Source organism: Mus pahari, chromosome 18, assembly GCF_900095145.1.
Source record: "Mus pahari chromosome 18, PAHARI_EIJ_v1.1, whole genome shotgun sequence".
NCBI classification, from domain to species: domain Eukaryota; kingdom Metazoa; phylum Chordata; class Mammalia; order Rodentia; family Muridae; genus Mus; species Mus pahari.
The window spans coordinates 29,955,547-29,972,839 of record NC_034607.1 but is presented as its reverse complement, the minus strand read 5'-3'; the positions used below and the strand labels follow the sequence as shown (position 1 = coordinate 29,972,839).

Genomic DNA, 17,293 nt, shown 5'->3' with positions numbered 1-17,293 from the left:
GCCTCTGCCTCCCGAGTGCTGGGATTAAAGGCGTGCGCCACCACGCCCGGCCTTTACTGAGCAACTCTTATTAATTTGTGTTGTTTTTTTTTGGGGGGGGGGGGGAACATTTAGTTGCATTTAGCACATAAAAAAGTGTATTGAAATTGCCTTGGAATTAGGAGGTAGTGTTGCTTATTTTTTCAAGATTTGGTAAATACTGGAGCAGTATGTCAACAGCCTCTGATGTAGGTAGCAATCACATATTTACATTTGCAAACCTATGAGCACAGGTGCAATGTACAGATCAGGATCTCCAGCAGAGTGGGCAGTTCAAGGGCTTCAGCAGTGACACACGTACCAGAGCACTTAGGTAACACTCATCCACCCAGAGCCTTCCTTTATCTGACCCCTTGAAATTCTTTCATTTTGTGGCACTAGGGATAGAACCTAGAGCCTCACCCACACCAGGTGGGTACATACATCACCACTGAGCTATATCCTTAGCCTTTTCACAGGCTCTCCAAAGTTGTGCAGGCTAGCTTTGAACCAGCCCTGAGGCCAGGCTAATGTGAGCTCCTGTCTCAGCCTCTTAGGAAGCTTGTATCTCAGACCCACAGCACCCGGCTCAGGCCAGGTCTTTTCACTTTGTATCAGCTGCTCACGAGTATGCTTTGCAGAAACACCAAACCAACTATGACATTTATGTAGCAAAAAGTCCCTTACGTGTATTATCTCATTTGAACCCGTGAAGTAGGTGAGACATCCAGTCAATATTCCTATTATCTGGATGAAGAAGCTGTGTCTCAAACAAGTTAAATATCACCCTGAGGTCAGGCATCTACTAAATGGAGTGGCTAGAGCTGAACCCGAAGTTATATTATATTACAGTTTCACAGCTAGCTCATGAGCAACAAATGAAGAAGGGGCCAGAGGCACCATATATTTCAAGAGAGAAAAATTATTTTATATATGTTTTATAATCAAAATCTCCCATTAAGTCAGTGCTATCAACACAGACTAAATACTTGGCCATCCATAAGCTGTAATATTTAGGTCTTGAGTTAGCAGCGAGGAGAACAGGCGCAGTCGCTGTCCTGCCCAGAGGAAGCGGGTCACACCAGGGCCTGGACTGAGGTCGCTCCGCCCCTTTGTTAGCGCCAGCTTTGGTGAATTTCTTAGCCCCTGTTCTTTTCCCATGGAGTGCTTACTGTTCCACAAAGCTACTGAGAGATTAAGGAGACTTTCAACAAGAAGATCCTAAGGACAGCCTTTACCCCAACCACACATGCACCTAGATGTCATTATTTCCTACGGCTGTCAATCTCCAGTTCAGAATTAGATTTACCTCCATGTTTATTTTGTAACTGTGTCTGCTAGACTGTAGTAGCTTCCTGGGGCTGAGGACTCTGCTCTGCGTGCTGGGTCTGCCCCAGCATCAGGGCATCAAGGGATGTGTCCTCAGTGACTCTTTCTGTGTCTTTGAGTTTATTCATGCTTGAGCCATGTAGAAGGACCTGCATGCCCTGTCCCTTCTCACCTCTACCTCTTGATAGGCTATTTCCCCATCCATCCATCCTCACCACTGAGCCTTTGCATCCTCAGAGAGCTCTTGGAGGTTGTTATCAGGGATTGTGCCAAGTGGTGTTTCCTGAGTTGTATTTATATACATGAGAAAGTTGTTCTGCCTTTCTAAATGAAGCTAGCACAGTTTTTAAAAACTCCCTACCTTTATGGTTCCAGAAAAAAAAAGAAAAAGAAAAAACCATGTTAGGAGAACAAGGGGCTGGCAAGCGCTCTCTCTCCTTTTTATTTTTATTTATTTTTTATTTTTTTAGATGTATTTATTATTATATGTAAGTACACTGTAGCTGACTTCAGATGCACCAGCAGAGGGCGTCAGCTCTCATTATGGGTGGTTGTGAGCCACCATGTGGTTGTAGAACAGTCAGGGTTCTTACCTACTGAGCCATCTCACCAGCCCCCATCTTTCTCCTTTTGAATGTGTGGTATAGTGTTGTTAAGGTTTTCATCACAGGTCAGTGCTTCACAACATTATTCGGGCTGCAGGTATTAAAAGCCATTTCTTATGCTTCATAAATGTTAGAGCCACACTCACCTATCAAACCACAGAAGTCCCCAAAGAACAGCCCCGTTTGCTGGTTGGTGGCTCCTGCGGGGTTTTGGAGCTTTGAAGGGATACCTAAAGTACTTCTGAGACTATAGCCTAAGCATCTGCATAAGGGTCGGCACAGTGATAGGAATCAAGAACACCAGAGATAATGTTGGGATTTTCAGATGGCAAGCTCATTTTATATATTAACAGAAGGAAGATTTCTGATACGGCAAGGAAATTTACCATAACAAATACATTCCCATTACTGCTCTTTGGCCTGGCACCAATTAAGTTCAACTATATGTATAATGTACCTCTTAATTCCCAACAGCCCCAAGAAGAACTAATAGGAAAAATATTATATGCTCTTACATTTTACAGGTCACATACAGATGGAAAAAATTAGACTGATGTATAAAGAAATTTGCATGCACTATAACACACCTCAAAATGGTGTTTATGTCGCATTTTTTTTTCTTTTAAGAATTATTAGAGTTACCTTGAATAACATTTAACTAGCACTTGGGCTTTTATAGCACCCCATCTATAATTCACTTGTATCTATTCTTCCTGCAGATCTGAATACTTGAAAGTATATGTAACCTTGACGTGAATAAACTGATGAGAGACTGTGTCCAATGAAAGGGAAATTAGGGAATGATTATTCACTGCACACAAGGGTTTGTCATAGGGCAAGCCTTCTTAAAGCATTTCCAATTTAATTTAGTTTATGAAACATTCATTTGCACACAGCATTTCAGGAACCAGTTTGGTCAGGAAATGAGCTCAGTGATCAGCTACAGGTCCCTTACCCTGTTAATGCCGACGCTCTCTCTCTCTCTCTCCATTCCTCCCGCAGCACTGATAGCCATTGGGCGATACAGCGTGACCATAGAGACTGTGGACGTTGGCTGGTGTAAAGAAATCACGGATCAAGGAGCCACCCTGATTGCACAGAGCAGCAAGTCCCTGAGATACTTGGGCCTGATGAGATGTGACAAAGTAAGACAGACCTGTTTGTTTTCTTCATCTAGTTGTTGTAGTAAATAGCTCAACACCACATCCTCTTCCTACACACACCGTAAGCCATGCACACCCATGCACACCATTAGCCATGCATTTCCCCCTGGTCTCCTAAAGTAATTTGAAATTATTTTTGAATTTCTCGTTAATAATGGGCGTTTGTACTTAAGGGAAAAAAGACAGTCACACAGTGTCATGGTAGAATGTAGTTTCTTGTTCCTACATCCATGAGCAGAGATTAAAAGACTGTATGCAAAGTGCTATATGCAGGGTCTGACAAGAGAGTTCTAGATTTTACATTTCCCGCAAGAGTAAAGTGTCAGTTTGGCCTTTCATGCATGTTGGCTTCGTTTCTCTACCTTCATCTCTGTGGCCATTGTAGGCAATAGGAAGCCGTGTGTTGCCCCGCACATCAAACTGCTCTCCTATCACATGTAGAATGGCCCCAGAGGCCTAGCCACTGGGTCCATGGAGCAGCTGGCTAGGTCAGCCTGAGTGTAGGATTGGTTCTGCAGTGAGGGCTGAACACTTGAAGACTGAGGAGGAAAATGAAGACCATCTATACAGACCCTGGGTAGATGTTTTCTCCTTTGCAATTTCCACAATTTCCCTATAACAAATCAAAGAATGAGTTCTTTATTTGCATTGCAAAAAGTGAAGAAATGGGAGTTGAGAACTCTCAGATACCTGCAGACAGCTGCTCATCCAAAGTCTCTGGACTCTGATCCCATCGTTTCCTGCAGTTACCGAGGCTGCCTGTAGCCAGGGTGTACCTCGAAAAGTACACTAAAAAAATGCTCTCATCTTATTCCAGTTTGCCTGTCTGTGCCACCTCTGTAGAGACAGTTAGGGACAAATCTATCACAAGAGTTGGTACTAGGAAACCATGCTGCTCACAGGACATGCATTTTCTAAATGGACACAGGTCTGGGGCAAAATGACAGCGGCCTCAAATCCTCCAGTGCTTTGTCATTTTTTTTTGACGATAGATCTAATTGTTGTTTCCAATATTTTAAAATCTCAACTGTTCTAGACCTTTGCCAGTTATGTTCAAGAAACTGCATTGTATGTTTTCAGCCCGGTGCAGAAAGCTGTTTGCTCTGTATCTTAGCAACAGCACAGAGACCCTGGGGAGCAAGTCTCCCTCAACACTCATCATCGCTGGCTAAGAGAATGCTGTTGCTAACCTTGCCAACTTTAAAGGTAAAGGGTCTGCAGTAGGCAGAGTGTTCTAGAAACAAACTCCTCAGTGTCCACCAGAAAGCCAGGCTGCGCGTGCCGCCTCAGCCCAGGGCTCCAAGTGCAGACATGTAGACGCATTATCTCTAGTCCACCCTCTCTGTACTTTTTATGCTGAAGATCAGCTTCACCTTCAGATACAAATTACAGCCATTTATGTTCTTGTTTGTTAGAGTAGATGACCTGTCCACACATTGTTGCTGATCAGCAAAAGATTTTTAAGTTAAAGAATTTTGGACTTTAAAAAAAATAAAGGCACAAATTACTACAAAATGAGATAAAGAGTCTGTTGATATCCCTAAGGTTTGTAGCCTACACCATGCTGAGTTTCTGAATCCTTTCTTAAACCAGCGAACTGCTCTGAGAGTATTGCCTCTGACACAGTGCCCTCTGCAGTTCAGCTCAGCCCAAGGTGCTCAGCCTTGCTGCCTATTTTCCCAAGAGTCAAGTCAGCTCAGAGCCAAACCTGGGGTGGAGGCGGGGGTGGGGGAATCCATGAGAACAGAAGACATTTCCAAGCCACACACAAAGTGCAAGCAAAGCCTTGAACAGGAAGTCGGATAGAAAATCCAAACTAAAGTAGATGTTCAGATTTCACATTTGATTCATGCCATCCATCTTTAAATTCTACTCAAGACGTGGCAAGAGACTTGCACATTGAAGAGAAGTTTGTATTAGGGGCATGTCCTCTGGGGCCAGAGTTTGGGTTCAAATCTGGGTTTGCACACTTAATAGTTGTGGAGTCCCGCACAAAGCTTCTTGCCATGCTTGTGAAATGAGGATTTTCCTGTGCCAATCTCATAGAATTGTGAGCATTTAAATGAATTAATGTAAACAAAATGCTTAGGATAATGTCAGCCATTATCCTAAGGCGTGGAGAAGACTGAATGTGTCCCAGACTTGGCCACCACACTGCTGAAGCTTTAAACAGCCAAACTGATTCCTGCTTATCCCTGCAGCCCAGCCAGACCTACAGCCACTGACCAAGTTCCTCAGAGATCCAGTACCATCTGGAGCCAGCCAAGGGCCGGGAGGCTTTATCAGCTATACAGCTATCCCCCTAGTCAGAATGTGCCCAGCAGGATCCCGGAGCTGGGGGGAGAGTGTCTGTGAGTTCATATGTCTCTCTGGAGAGTCGTGTTCTGGGGTTGTCTGGACCTTAGAATCTGTGAAGTCAGCTGGACATGGGAGTGATTTCCTTTAATCCCAGAGCTGGGGAGCCAGAAGCATAAGCAGAGAGCCTGAGTTCCAGGTCCTCTAGGGCTGCACAGTGAGACTGTTTGAGGGAAAGAAAGGGGCGGTAAAATCCAGTCATGTTTTCTTTCACATCGAAGTTTCATTTGGGCTGCTTATTTAATTTGGAGGCTATATTTTACCAAACTGGTAGGTTCTCCCTCACTTGAGCTTCTAAGAGCTTACAAGAATATTAACAAAATGATGTTGATTTGTTGTAGAAAAAGCTTAGTATCTCTCTGTGTCTGTGCTCCCTGCTACCCACAGATGAGAAACATTAAGCATATTCCTTGCAGCTGAGAAAGCATGTACTTGTATTATCAATGTCTAAGTAAATTTGCAGTGAATTTGTTTGGCTGCAGCATTGCTGAGTCCTAGGGAGGAGTCCTCCAGCCTTCCGCCAACTGTAACCTTCCCCCACAAAGTTGTAAAGTTAGGAGGTGCATTAAGAAGTCTCTGTTAGAGCAGCTTTTCCGATGGCTGGATGGATAAGCATGTTAAAAGGTTTGAAGCTGACGCCACATAATCTCCTAAACTTTAATGCATTGTAAAAACCAGGAGGAGAGAACGCTGTGTGAGACCGCTTTGATGAATTGGGGTGAGTTCATATTCTTAGAGACTGTTCAAAGGCTTGCTTGACCTTGGGAATTAGAGCTGACCTGAAATCACCTATGAGTTTGACTCACGTTTATTTAGTGATTTAGTTAATGATATGTAAGTGATCAATGGGACTGTAATAAAAAGCAATGTGTTTACTCGAGCTTCTACAACTATAAACAGTCAGTGGTGACTTTGGTCTTAGAAATTGTTTTCATGACTTGAGAAACTTCTAGACTACAAATCTGTTTCTTATGATATTTTCCTCATTTGGACAGAGAACAAAACTGAAAGGGGAAAAAAAGTGCCTGGGAAAGCTGTAGGGAAAATGGAAATGCTGTGCTGAAGGTTAATAAAAAAGGTTCGGGGTAACGAGGCTGATGAGAAGCGGGGTGCGGCATGGAATGGCATTGGCTGGAAAAGGAGACCTTGCCAGAGGCAGCCTGGCTGGTTTGGGAAACCTCTGTAGTTTGTGCTAATACCAAAGTTTGGAGACACAGGCCTGAATTATGAGCAGTGAATAACATCATAAACGTAGCAATTCTCAAATGCCAAACCCTTGTGAGAAGCAGTTGGATGTAGAGATGCTGGCGCTTTTAAAAGCTCCCTTTCACTTTCTTTCTTTTTTTTTAACTTCATGCAGAACTAATTTTACACACTGTTCATTTGATTTGAAAATGCCAGCGTCTGGGGTATCATTAAAGAGCGTTATTGAGGGAGCCACTCTTGGCAAAGCTTCTGCTTAAAATGCCTAGTTCTTATGTTCCTGCAGAGTTATAAACTAGAAGAAAATGTACCCCAGTTTACACTTGAGGCCACTTGGCCTTGTCCCCTCCCCTCCCCGCATCAAGCAGGTAGCTGCCTTCTGTTGCCTCCTTCTCCTTGGGCAGTAGAGGTGTCTGGAAGGCTCTGCCAGCCCTGTTACTCAAGGACTAGACATAAATAGGTTGTGAAAGGTCCGTACCAATGTCCTATGACCAAAGCCTCTTGGAATTTCTTTGATTTCTAGTTGACATAAATTAGAATTACACAGGCGTGAAGAGTCCACCCAGAAAAGATGAGAGAGACTGATGGGGGTGGGGAGCTGCCTTTGTGGGATCCCATTGATTACCCAGCTGCCTTCAGGCCAGGGGCCCAGTGGAAGCTGACTATTATCGGTCCACAGCATGAAAGTAATCAAATGAATTCATTTCTTATAAAAAAATTTTTCTTCCCAAGACCTTCGTTTTCATGTATCACTGTTCCTGAAATTCTTAGTAGAGTAAAATCATTTATTTTAGTAAAGGTGGATGGCTATAATGTATTCTCTAGGATGCAAGAAAGTCTGGTTCTTGCATGGAATCCCTTGCTTTAATGGCAAGGAGATGGCTAATACGGAAAACAAGTGACGGAAACCAGCCAGCCAGAAGTCTGCTTTACAGCCTCAAGATGGCCAGGGCCAAGTTCCGTGTGCCCAATTTAATGTAAAAATATTCAGGAAAATTTGACCACTGAACTGCTTTTCTCAGAAAGTAATTATGGTAAGAGAGCCTCAACAACCAAAATATTTCTGTGGGGAAAAAAAACCTGGGGTTTTAGTCGCTTGTTTAAGAATTGTGAGCAGGAAAAGCCTGTGGGGAAAATAACAGACGGCTGTGTGACTAACACACAGAACTAACTGGAAAAATAATTTGTGGGGCACTGTGTCCAGGACTGTTTTGGTAGCAATTCAGCCATGTAACAAAGTGAGTACCTGCGGGCTCCTCTTCCACCCACGTATGCACAGCTGTTTTCAGACTGCCCTTAGCCAAAATTTAAAAATTTAAATTAATGCCCCGTTGAAGAAAATACATTGAAAAAAAAAAATGCTTTCTGTTCTGTGAAGGCAGGAGTGGCCTGACTGACCTGAATTGTATAGCCTCTGTTTTGAGAGACCTGTCACCACCCAGCCAGTGCACAGCCTTGTGTGCCCAAAGGTAGGGACAGTTCCAGGTAGCGGGAGGCACGGGGGCTCTGAGCTTCTGCCTTTGCTTGAAGCATCAGCATCTTCTCGTTTGCTGATGAGACCGTTCCGCAGGTCATTTTCGAACAGGAGCACTTTAAAGCACATTTGACAGTCCTCTCTTGATCCTCCCTGGTTATCGAACAGGGAGAAGCCCTACTGGCTGAAATTCCGAGGTTACCTCTCAGCATCATCTCCATCATCTCTTCTCATCTCCATTTCTTCCCATCCCATGAACCTCCAACGCCACGCGTACCTGAATCTCCTGTCCCACTGATGTGGCACTTCTTGGACAGGTAGACCTGGTAAACACCATTCCACAATGCCAGCTTTTGACTTCTGTCAATATGCCACCTCTAGGGTCTTGAAGAACTTAATCTCAAGCCTTAGAGTCACCTGGCAGTGATCTGAAACACAATGATATTAACAACATGTGCCCAGAGGGTCATTACCACAGTAAGGGAAACTGAGCCCACAGTCAGGCTTGCTATAAACACTCGATGCATGCATGTTGACTTCTGTTCCCATTATTGCTTTTACTTATGTGTGCATACCTACTTTGGAACCTTTTACCTGACACATTTACCACCTGCCCTAGCAGGGTCATAATTTTTAGCTCTGAATATTAGATGCTAAGATCTTAAACAAAACTAAAAAAAATGAAAAAACAAACAAACAAACAAACAAAAAACCCCAGCCTCCTGAGGCATATGCGACAATATTTGAAAATAATAGAATTTGTTTTCAGTCATCAGGACTCTTATTTCAGTAAAAGGGCACAGAGGAAGGTAAAATCTATAGGCCTGTAGGTCTCAACAACACCTTGGTTTTGTAGGTGTTTGGCTTTGTTGTGAGCAGGGTAGAGACCAGCTGATCAAAAGCCATTTGGGAGCCCGAGCAAGGCTAGGGTTTGCCTCCTGGGAAGGACCAGTATCTGGTGGGAACTTGTCAGGCATGCTGCAAGGAGCTGCTTGTACCCTGCTCACCTCTGCTAGGGGACGGACGAGTCACGAAAATCTCAGCTTATTTTCTACAAGATGTGAAGAAGAGAGTCTACAGCTCCCCCAAATATGTTAGGGTCAATAGATGGCTGTGTTGAGTTTGCCTGAAGGCACCCCAGAGTGTTATTGCTTCGAGGTCAATATTCACCTTGGAGCTTCGATTTGACTTCAGTAATAATATGGAAGGATGAGGCTCTAGGACTGTGATTTTTATATTTACTCGTAGAAAGGGTAATGGCAGTTCGCTAACACATACCCAAGCACAGACAGGCCTGGCTTCCGTGGTCTGTGAGACCGAGGGCTCCCTGCAGTTGGAAAGGAAATAAGCCAGCCCACCAGGATGTCTAGCACTCCGGTGAGCTGCCTGCTCCTACCCTGCTGGAACCCCTGAGATTCTTGTTTCTGCTGTTCATATGGTATTCAGAGAGCTTGATCCTTCTCCTTCTAATTTTATCATATGTGTTACTCATTTGTTCAACCAATGTCTGTTGAGTGGCTCACTGTACAGTGCAGTCACTGTGGTAGGAAAAGGCATAAAGAAAGAGTTCTAGCCCCTGGAGCTTACAGCTCCTGAGAGGGAGCAACAGCTTGAATACTATGAATTTGGGTATTATAAGACTGCTTGTTGGCTTGTTTTAAGAGGACATCCTGAGTGATCCCATGGCCCAAGTAGTAGTTCAGCTGTCAATCCCCCTGACGGCACCCCACCCTTCCCCAAACCCCAGTCCTCGTCTCCTAGCACCCTACTATCAAACCTCCGGGAAAGAGTTCTCTAGGAACAGTTCCCTGGCTTTCTCTTTGCCTGTGGCTTTCTGAGCTCACATTGTCTCACCTTTGTGAGCTCACCTTGGCTCTGATGTAGTATCTCCAAGCACACTGCCCACCTCCCTGTCCCCAACTGCGCCCATCTCCTGGCAGCTGCATTCAAAGGACAGCAACTCCCCTGTCTGTGAGTCATTTTTTCGCCCTCTTCACCATCGCCACTCCACCGACCTTCCCACCTCCTCTGTCTCCCCTTCCTGTCCCACAGTGTCTCTATTCCCAGGTTTACAGAATAGGGATGGTTTGTATAATACCCTCATGTGAAGTAAACAAACCGCAGCTCTCACTTGCTGCGGTAGCATGCTGGCTTCCCACTTCCTCATTACACTGAAAGTTCTAAGTTTTTCAAACCAGGAGCTAGACACAACAGGGTCAGGCAAAACAGACTCACACATGCATCAGATAGTGGGCAGGTGGATTATCTAGTGTGTCATCTGTGTTCTCGTCAGCTCTTTGTTGCTGTGTGTATCTGAAATCTCCAGGATTTAGCTTATAAACATACTATATATCTAACAAGTTTGAAAATATTTAGAACCCACTGCCTCTAAACCACCCCTGCTTAGATCAGGGGTGAAAAACATGTAGACTGAAGGAAATAAATAACCAGATAAGAAAGATGCTCTCTAAGGTCTAATACCCATTTCCTGGAGCTGGGGAATTCTGGGATAGCTGAAAGACAGCCACTCAGAGCTCAGGCACCTGCCATGTGGTTGCCCTTGAACCCCTTGATAGTCTAGCTCCTAAGTGTTCTGGATTCCCTTCAGTTCTGCTTCTGAAAATCAAAAACAAACAACCACTTCTCTTTAGATTTCAGGGTTTTAATCTACACGGTAGCCTTTCTGCCGCCGAGTCCTGAGCCTCTGTGTATGAAACAGTGTACTGAAAACTGAGAGGCAGAAACAGTGGAAACCATTAGACATGAAAGAAAACTTTTTTTATAGAGTAGAGAGTTTCCCCCTCGATTATGTTTTCAACCTAACTTTAGGATGTGCTCCATAAACACACTGTGCTCACCACTGAAGCCACAGTAATTATCTTTGTAGGGCCTAAGGCTTCCAAGCAGCTGTTACTTTGCCGAGGCGTTGGGAACACCACAGATGACTCCTGGGTGAGTAGCTCTCCCAGTGTCCTGCACACGCGTTCTGGTTTCCGTGTGTACTACATGTGCAGGCTCACACCTCTGAGCAGCAGGTCAAGCCCACGGTCACGCCTAAAAGACTGGACCCAAAGTTTGCACCCAGCTTGAAACAGCCTTCATGGTGGGAGATTGTGTGCTGATACTGGGAATGAAAATGTCACTAACTTCTTCTCTGACAGTCAGGTTATTGGGCTCCCTGTCACACTCATCTCTAATTAGAGGTTTCAGGTTAGCGAGCCCCAATTCTCACTTAACACTGCTGGCGTTTCTGTGATCCCCATCTCCCGGGTTCTTTACCGCTTTCTCACTGTGCTAATTCAAGTGAATAGAAGCAGGTGCTGGTGTTAACAGGCAGCCTGCATCTCACGAAAGAGACAGCATGAAGCCAGGCCTGTTGCGATATTGACGGAGCATAGCACTTCCAATCATTGCCGAGTCTAAAATGGAATGACTGCATTTGGCAAAGTTGACTGGATTTCCAAGGCTGCTCTGTCCGGCTCATTGCAGTCTCCATCTCTGTTTCCTTCTATGCTTCAGGACTGTTAGATGAGGGGTGGGTGTGTGTGTGTGTGTGTGTGTGTGTGTGTGTGTGTGTGTGTGTGTGTGTGTGTGTTGCAACTTAGACTATGTTAGTGTTCTTTCTTTTTTTCCTGTCTTTCTTCATCCCACCCCCTGGTCCTCCCACACCCTCCCTCCATTCCCTCTCCCCATCCCACCCCCTCTCCTGCATACACAGTTTACAATCTTAAGATATAAAGAACCCAAGTTTTGTCTGTGTCTCCATTTGTCTCAGGCCACAAATATACTGCCTCACGTGTGCTCTATAATCATCTGACCCCATGACGAGCAGGTGGCCTCGAAGATACCAATAAGATAGACAGCTTCACAGCTTCTCTTGTTTCTGATGGCTTCTCAAACACCCTGCGCTGTTCCTTGAGGAAGCCCTGAGTCCATATGAGAAAGCACTAAATCCTAGGAGAACTGGACTTCCAGGTTCTTGTTTCCTTACTTCCTATCAGCGTCTGGGAAAGTCATTGAAGCCCAGCGAGAGACCTGAGGTCAGGCATGGAAAGAGGAAACCAGTGCATGTTTAACACATTCAAAGAACAAGCCTTTTGTTTGGTGCAGTGATGAATATCTGAAAAAGATGGCTCTTGCCTGCAGGAGCAGGTTCCTCTCTCTGGCTTCCATAGTCAGGACAGCAGGGAGGGCATCACTGGAAGGGGTTGGTACCTGTTGCTTTTATTTCTTGCCTTCAGGTGCCAGTGACAGGGATCCGCTGCTCCCTCTCAGCCCGTGCCATGCATCTGACTCTCCTGAGAGCTCCCAAATATTGATCCCTCACAAAGCCTGAGACAGTTGCCTGGGAGATGGCCTGGGCACCAGAGTTCTAAAGGGATTTCCCGCTTTCCCTGATAAGCAGCTGGGATGGCAACCACTGTGTTCTTGTCTGCTCCTGGCGGCAGACGCAGTTGAACATATCCCACATCAGGAAGCATGCATTGTATGTTATGTATGCATCACTGTGGGGCTCTTGGCAGAAATCTTAGACAAAATGAGAAAGAGAAAGCTATTTATCTAACAGAGGTAGGGAATGGGGCTAGAAGACTCAACTCACTGCTGAACAAAAGACATACAATACAAATGGTATCGAGTTCCTGGTTTCCTGCTCTGCCCATGGGGACAGCAAACTGTGGCTTGTCAGTGAAATGACAACACGAAGAATCCTGCTGCAAACAAAGGGAACTAGATTCATTAAGACCTGTGTGGTTCTACAGGCAACTAATGTATGTTGTTAGCTATGACACACCCTAAGAACATCAGCTCATCAGCTGGCATTTCAGTCTTGCCACAGTGGGTCCCTTGCCTAGCTGCCTGGCGTGTCCTGGTTCTGCTGCTCGCACCGGGGGTGGGGGTGGGGGGGATGGCATCTTGTTGTCCTACTTAAATCTCACCTGCACTCTGGCGACCCATCACATCACATGAAGGAATTTTGAGTGGCACTTAGCCTCCCATAACAATTCACCACTTTAATATGTGTCCGTCTTGGAGCCAGCGGGGACCGGCCACAAGAGCACTCAGGTGAGGGTATTTGAGAGACTTTTGCTGGCACCCAGTGAACACTGTGGATAGCGAGTATACTCTCCCAGCGAGCCGGAAAGCTGAAGCAGACTCCAGGGTCTGTTGCCCCAGAGACAACACTCTGCCTCTGGGCAGCCTGGAGTTAGCCCCTAGGGCTGTTAGCATTGAGTGACATTGCCCTGGGACTCTGTGAAAAGTGACAGACCAACATCAGGATAGTAGTCCTGAATTAGGACTCAAGGCCTGAGCATGCTGGTTTGCAGCACTGCACAGAGGCGCCTGAGCACCTTCCACCCACACAGGGGGACCTCTCCCCTCTTCACCTTTCACCTCCTCAGAGCAGTGCTGTTTGCAACAAGAGACTCACTACAATTTACAAAGCAGAAAATTGGCTGCTCTATTATAATAACTCTTGGACTGGCTTCCCTTCTTATCTGCACAACTTGTACACATTTTAACTACATGTGACACATTGACTGACACCTTGCTTTTGAAAGTCCATGCAAACATCCTTCTTTGGGGAGACACTTCTCAACCAGAGTTCCTGCTGTGGACTTCCTTCTGTGACAACTTGCCGTTCTCTAGAAAATTCCTCTCGGCTTTTTCTGTTGCTGCAGTAACTACCAGTCTTCCCTGCTGTGCTGTACGCTCCAAGAGGGCAGGGGCCACATCCCATATCACTCTTGCTGACCATTCTCTCATGATCCATGAGAAAATATGTCCCTGCAAAGAAGATGGGAAAGAATGACGCCGTGCCAGTTCGGGTGTGACCCAGGTTGCCTTTGTCAGAAGGAAACTTGTAAGAGCCCCAGGCCTCACCCTGTCTTGACCACGCTTCCTCGTGTCTTGAAACTGAGGCTTCACAATAGTCTTTGCAGGTATAGGGCTTTACTGCTGTGAAGAGACATCATGACCAAGACAACTCTTATAAAGAATAACACTCAGTAGGGGCTGGCTTACAAATTCAGAGGTTCAGTCCGTGATCAAGGGGAGAGCATGGCAGTGTCCAGGCAGGCACGATGCAGGAGGAGCTGCGAGTTCTACAACTTGCTCTAAAGGCAAACAGAAAACTAGCGTCATCTTCAGGCAGCTAGGAGGAAATTCTCGAAGCCCACCCTCAGAGACACACTTCCTCTAACAAGGCCACACCTACTTCCACAAGGCCACACCTCCTAATAGCTCCATTCCCTGAACCAACATTCAAACCACCACAGCAGGCCAGTGGTATCCCATGTCATTTGTCTTCCCACAGAGTAGCCCTGTAGAAGAGATTGTCAAGTACCTGGAAATGTATTTATGCCCTGCCTGGAATCTTTGTTTTTAATGTGAGGAAATGAATGTTAGAAAGCCTTTTACTGGGCAGACCAGTAGCTAAGCCCCAGTCTGACAGTTCCTGCTCAACACTATGTTACCAAGGTGTCAGGGCACTATGTATTGGCATCCTGAGTTCAAATCCTGGCTCCCATCACTAGTTGACTCAGTCTATGAGCTACAAGTTCCGGTCATGCCACGCATCCATGTCATGACATGTTAACATTCATACAACTGGAAAAATAGTCAGTTTTCACTGTATTACTCTGTTCCAGTCCTTTCTGTACTAACTAGAACAAGACTAGACTTGTGGTTTACCTTATCGCTCTTAGGGTAAAAAAATGAAGACAAATTTTCAAGTACTTTTTTCCAAGGTAAACCGTAAAGAGATTGCTTGTGCCCTCCCCTATCATATGGAGTCTAATCTGCAGTAAGCACATGGGACAGATTTGATTTGGTAACTTCCACAAGCCTGGGACTATACTGTCTGCTAAATGTTTCCAGTTTACAGATACCACACAGTGACAACAGAACCAACCAGAAAGAGAGAGAGGGGAGGAAGAAGGACCTCTCCTTCAGAAGAAAAGGAAAAAAGAAAAGAGCAACTCTGTTCCATTTACCCCACAGAGGTGTGAAGCCTTATCAATTGTGAAGCACCCCCATCCCTCCACATGGAGAAGGAGAAGGCACCAATAGCATTGCTTGGGGTCCGGAGTCCTAGGCATAGTCCACTCTACCGCCAAATGCCTGTGACACAGAAGAGCCTTTAAATGTCTTGAAATGTTCGGACTTTCCATCAGGCCTTCTGGAGTCCACCACCCTAAGTAGGGCAATAAGGCTCTAGAACCTCCTGACCGGGGTTTATGAAGTTATGGGAATGTGCTCGGATCCAAGATTATTAACCTGTCTCCCCATGTAGTAAGTGTAACCGATGTTGAAGGAGGCAGCCATCATTCAACCCAGTGACAGGTTAGATATTTCAGAGGGCCACCTGACAGCTCTGTACCCAGCAACACTTCTCTGTCACCACATGAGTGCACAGTCACTAAGCTCCCGGGAGAGCATTTCTACAAAGAGGTACCTGACGAGATTGGATCGAAACAACAGTAGTCAAGAATCAGGATGAGCGGGAACTTAAAATTGTTAAAGGGCTTTAGGACCAAGATGAGGTCACGGCTTTAGATACTGCCCGTTGTAAGTGACAGGTAGGCAACAGACTTAACCCAGTTCCGACAGCTCCCTTGCATTTATTCAGAACGGCTTTTCTGAGTAACTCTTGTATTCACTGAGCCAGCAAATGTGCACTGAGTGTGGACTGCATAGTAGGCATGTGTCACAGGCTGCAGATCTGGCAGCCTAAAAAAGCAAAGTGCTACCATCTTGTACAACCTGTGTCTTAGTTAATGAGACTAACAGACAGCGCCTGTGGGGCGGAAACACAAGTACCCCTTGTTGTCTAGAAGCTTGAGTCTAGCTATAAAGTAGTGTGCTGTCGTTGGCATCTCAAACTAGACCAGAGCTTTCTACGTCAGAGAGAAAATCACTCCAGGTTGGGGAGAATGTTCTCCACAAGGATGAGGGCTTGAGTGCAAGTCACCAGCATCCAGGGATACATATATCTGTAACCCCAGCACCGAGGGATAGAGACAAGTGGGTACCAGGGCCTCACTGGCCAGCCAGCTACCCAACAGGGCAAGCTTCCTGTCCAGTGAGAAACCTTGTCTCAAGGGAACGCGGCTTAGAGTGATAAAGACACCCAGCCTTCTCCTCTGTCCTCCACATGTGGCCACTCCTGCACACGTATTTGCGCTGTCACATGCGTGCACCGTGCACAAATTCTTTTTGAAAAACAAAAAAACATTTATGTTTTCTTCACCATGTTTTATTGGATCGTGTATCTTTTGAACAGATGAGTAGCTTTTTGAATAGCTGAATTCTAGGCTAGCTTCTTAGGGATCGGGAGCTTTCTGGTGATGGTGTCGGTGAAGACCTGGTAAGAAGGGAAGGCGACAGAGGAGTGGTGGGACTCTGAGCTTCTCTCCTCACCCCTCCGGAGCAGCAGCAACGGCAGCAGCAACATACTGAAACTATGGTATGATTTACCTTAATTAGCATAGCAAATTGCCTCACATTTTCAAAAAGTGCTAATAGATGTTAACTCAAAATAGATTAAAATACTAGACAAATTGTGCTACCTTAAAGAGAGTTATAATAATTTTGAAAATGTAAATCACGGCTATGCTGTCTTTAGAGAGAACGATAAAATCTGATCTTCTTGTATACTCTTTTAACAGCCTGGGGCGTATGCTTCCCCCCTAATCATAGTAATTTCTTCAAATAACATTTCTGGGGTTTCTGTAAGGATGGTACCTCATTTCCCAAATCCATGTGAAGTGGACTGGTTACCATTGATAGTGTTCAAAAACAGGAAAAGGAAATTGAATTTTAAAGAACAACGTCATGGGGGATTATCTTTAAAACACCTTTATTTCCCCATTTGTATTACATGCATTTTTATAAGGTAGAAAATGTGCTTTCACAAGTCAACCAGCACATGACAAAATTTCTGCAGGCATGTGTTTGTCTGCATAAGATTGAGAAATGATTTGGTCTCTCCTGGTGTGTTATACCAGGCTCCTCCATGGCACCAGAGCACTTTTAGAGTCTGTACAAAAAGAAGGAGAAAGGAGAAAGGAGAAGGGAGAAGAAAGGAGGAGGAGGAGAAGGAGGAGGAGGAAGAGAAGGAGGAGGAGGAAGAGAAGGAGGAGGAG

At 45.3% G+C, this 17,293-nt stretch overlaps 1 protein-coding gene across 1 annotated transcript in view; it reads left to right on the top strand.

Moving 5' to 3' along the window:
* Fbxl17 (F-box and leucine rich repeat protein 17) overlaps positions 1 to 17,293 on the top strand; it is a 426,850-nt gene that overhangs the window by 403,387 nt on the left and 6,170 nt on the right. The window contains exon 8 of the mRNA XM_021217959.2: positions 2,955 to 3,097. Within this exon, the coding sequence (XP_021073618.1) occupies positions 2,955 to 3,097 (143 nt within the window). The remainder of the gene's footprint in view (positions 1 to 2,954; positions 3,098 to 17,293) is intronic.